Source organism: Equus asinus, unplaced genomic scaffold, assembly GCF_041296235.1.
Source record: "Equus asinus isolate D_3611 breed Donkey unplaced genomic scaffold, EquAss-T2T_v2 contig_307, whole genome shotgun sequence".
Classification (NCBI taxonomy): Eukaryota; Metazoa; Chordata; class Mammalia; order Perissodactyla; family Equidae; genus Equus; species Equus asinus.
This window is the reverse complement of record NW_027224969.1, coordinates 1-2,913: the sequence shown is the minus strand read 5'-3', so window position 1 is coordinate 2,913 and position 2,913 is coordinate 1. Positions and strand designations below refer to the sequence as shown.

At 42.4% G+C, this 2,913-nt stretch overlaps 1 protein-coding gene across 1 annotated transcript; it reads right to left on the bottom strand.

The window, feature by feature from the left end:
- Positions 1-208: 208 nt before the first annotated feature.
- On the bottom strand, positions 209-826 carry LOC139043617 (myelin-associated neurite-outgrowth inhibitor-like). Its single transcript, XM_070503594.1, has one exon. The coding sequence runs from the start codon at positions 824-826 to the stop codon at positions 239-241; it is 588 nt and encodes a 195-aa protein (XP_070359695.1). The 3' UTR covers positions 209-238.
- Positions 827-2,913: the final 2,087 nt, after the last annotated feature.

The window sequence follows — 2,913 nt, the reverse complement described above, 5'->3', positions numbered from 1 at the left end:
CATTATAGTTAGCTAAAAAATTGCCAGGCAGCCCACAAAACAGGATTTGCTGTAAGAACAACCCAGAGTCAGCTGGAGACTCATGGCGCTGGGACCTGCCGGGCGGGCCGCAGGAGTGCTAGCTAAGTGTCAGAGCATTAGGAAGAAAGTCCGGGCTGGAGGCGCCAGGCCTGCAGCACCAGCTGTGGAACCTCCATTATGTGACCGCACAGCTCCATCCTCAAACATCGCAGGGTGATCACCACTGAGGGGGCACGTAGCTGTAGGTGGGTGTTCCGGGGGCCTGATATGTGGGCACCGTGACTGGGTGAGGGGCGACAGGAGTTGGGGAGTGGGCAGTCAGCAGGGTACCTGCTGACATCGCCATAGTGGTCCCAGCCACCATGCCCATGGTGACCCCGTTGCCTGTAGGTGGAGGGATAGGTGCAGGGTACACCGTCGCCGGCATGCCATTGGGCTGCACCACCGTGGTGTGGTGGATGACGTGAGGAGGTGCTGCGTACAGGGGTTGTGTGCAGTATGTGCCTTGCTGTGCGTATGGGCTCTGCTGGGGGTAGGCACTTCGCACGGGGTACACGGCGGTCTGGTAGGGGTTGGGGGAGGAGGAGTATGGTGGCACTGCCCCACTGGTGGGGGAACAGGACACTTTGTAAGGTGTGCCAGGAGTGTAACCTGTTTGGAAGGTGGGGTTCGTTCCAGTGTACATGTTGGGGGAGTAGGCGGGAGCCGCTGCTGTGTAGCCCGTGGGGAAACCAGCTGGATAACCAATTCCTTTGGCATTTGCATAGGGAACCCCAGAGGAACCAGGGCTATAAATAGGATTCATGATTTCAAGAACATGACATCCACAACCAAGGCTAAGACAGGAGTCCAGATCAGCGCTGTCCAACAGCACTTTCTGCAGCGATGAAGCTCTTCTCCATGTGGGCCGTCCGATAAGCACCCATCAGCTAAAGTAACAATCGCTCCCCGCGCCGCGCGGGCGGCCTGGGCCTCGCTGACCAGCTCGCCGGCCGGGGGAGCGCCGCGAGGCCTGCTCCGATGCGGGGCCCGAGCCGCCAGGGCCAGTCTCCACCGCCGCCGCCGCCGCCGCCGCCGCGGGCCTCTCCCCTGCTCCGCGCCCGGCCCGCCTCTCCGCAGCCCGCGCGACCCGCCCACGCTGCTACATCTTTTGTTTTTATATATTCTTTGATATTTTTGTTTTTCTCCCAACATTGGAGTATGAAAATTATTTTATAAATGAATAAGTTGAAAGACTTATATACAGTCAATGCTCATATTTCTATCTTCATTTAACTGTTTTTTATTTATCACATAACTATATATTTATGAATGCCTTTCTCCATTTAGTCCATTTTATTTATTTTATTTGTTTCAAAGTGAATTTCAGACACTGGTACACTTTAGCCCCTGAACATCTGAGGATAGATATATAATATTAACTAATTAGAGTTGTTTGCTTATTTTTAAATTTTATTTCTATATTTTCAATTAAAAAAATTGGTATGTGAAACTACATATGCTATATTTTTACTTAAATACAGTCAGATACACAAATTTAAATGTACCACTCAATGAATTCTGGCAAATGCATACACCCACGTAGTGTGTTGAATTTATCCTGCAGAAAATTTCTTCCTCCTACGCCCATTCCCGTTAATCCTTGCCCCAAACCCCAGAAGTTTCCACATTGTTCTGACTTTTTACCACCTTGGATTAGTTTGTTTTCTGGGCGTTTATACTAGTGGAGTTCTATGGCATCCAGTTTTGAGTAAGAGTTCTGTCATTCTACATGTTTTTGAGATTCACCCATGTTGTTTGTATAAATACTTGATTTGTTGTTGTTGTTTAATTTAAACTCTTTTCTTTTGAGAGGTAATCTTAGATTCATATGCTATTGTAAGATATAATGCAGAGAGATACTAAGTAACTTTTACCCATCTTTCCTCAAGGATGACATCTTATAAAACTAAAGTACAATAATTATAACCAGCACAGAGACATTGATAAAATTTCTCAATATTTCTCAGATTTTCCTAGTTTTACTTTTCTCGAAAGTATGTGTGTGGGTGTGTGCGTTTAGTTCTATGTAAGTTTATTATGAATGTAGGTTAGAGTGTCCTCCACTGCGGTCAAGATACAGATCAGGTTCATTACCATGAGAGTCCATCAGTTTGCCATTTACTGCCACACCAACACACCCTCCCCTAATTCGTGGAAATCATTAATTTATTCTCAACTCTATAATTCCATCATGAATTACATGAATTTATGTATATTACATAAATATTATATGAGAGGAGTTTTATACACTATATAATTTTTCAGGATTGGCTTTTTTTCACTGAGCATACTTGTCTGGAGATTCATTCAAGTCATTGAATGTAACAATTCCAAAAACTTAGACCATTTTTAATTAATTTGTTTTTATGTTGGAAATGGAAACATCTTGTATATTTTTTAACACTAGAAAAGAGGGGACTGGTGAAAGAGAAAGTTGACAAATATAAAGTTATTACCATGCAAGCTGTAGTTGAAATTATTCTGTTTAATATAATAAATTTATATAATAAATTTAAAAATCTCAAACTACACTTCCACATACTAAACTTTTGAGGTGGAATGAAAATAGTTAATAAGAGAAATTTTATAGGAGCTAATGTCTGCATAAAAAAAAACCTTAAATAAACAACCTAACCTTGAAGTTTCCAAAGAACTAGTAAAAGAATAAATTAAGTCCTAAGTTTGTAGTAGAAATAAATAAAACTGAGACTAAAAACAATAAAAGAGATCAATTAAACTGAGAAATGCTTTTTTTTAAAGGTAAACAAAATTGGCGAAAATTTGGCTGGACTAATCAAGAAAAAAAAAGAGGGGTCAAAAAATACAATCAAAAATGAAAGATTACACATT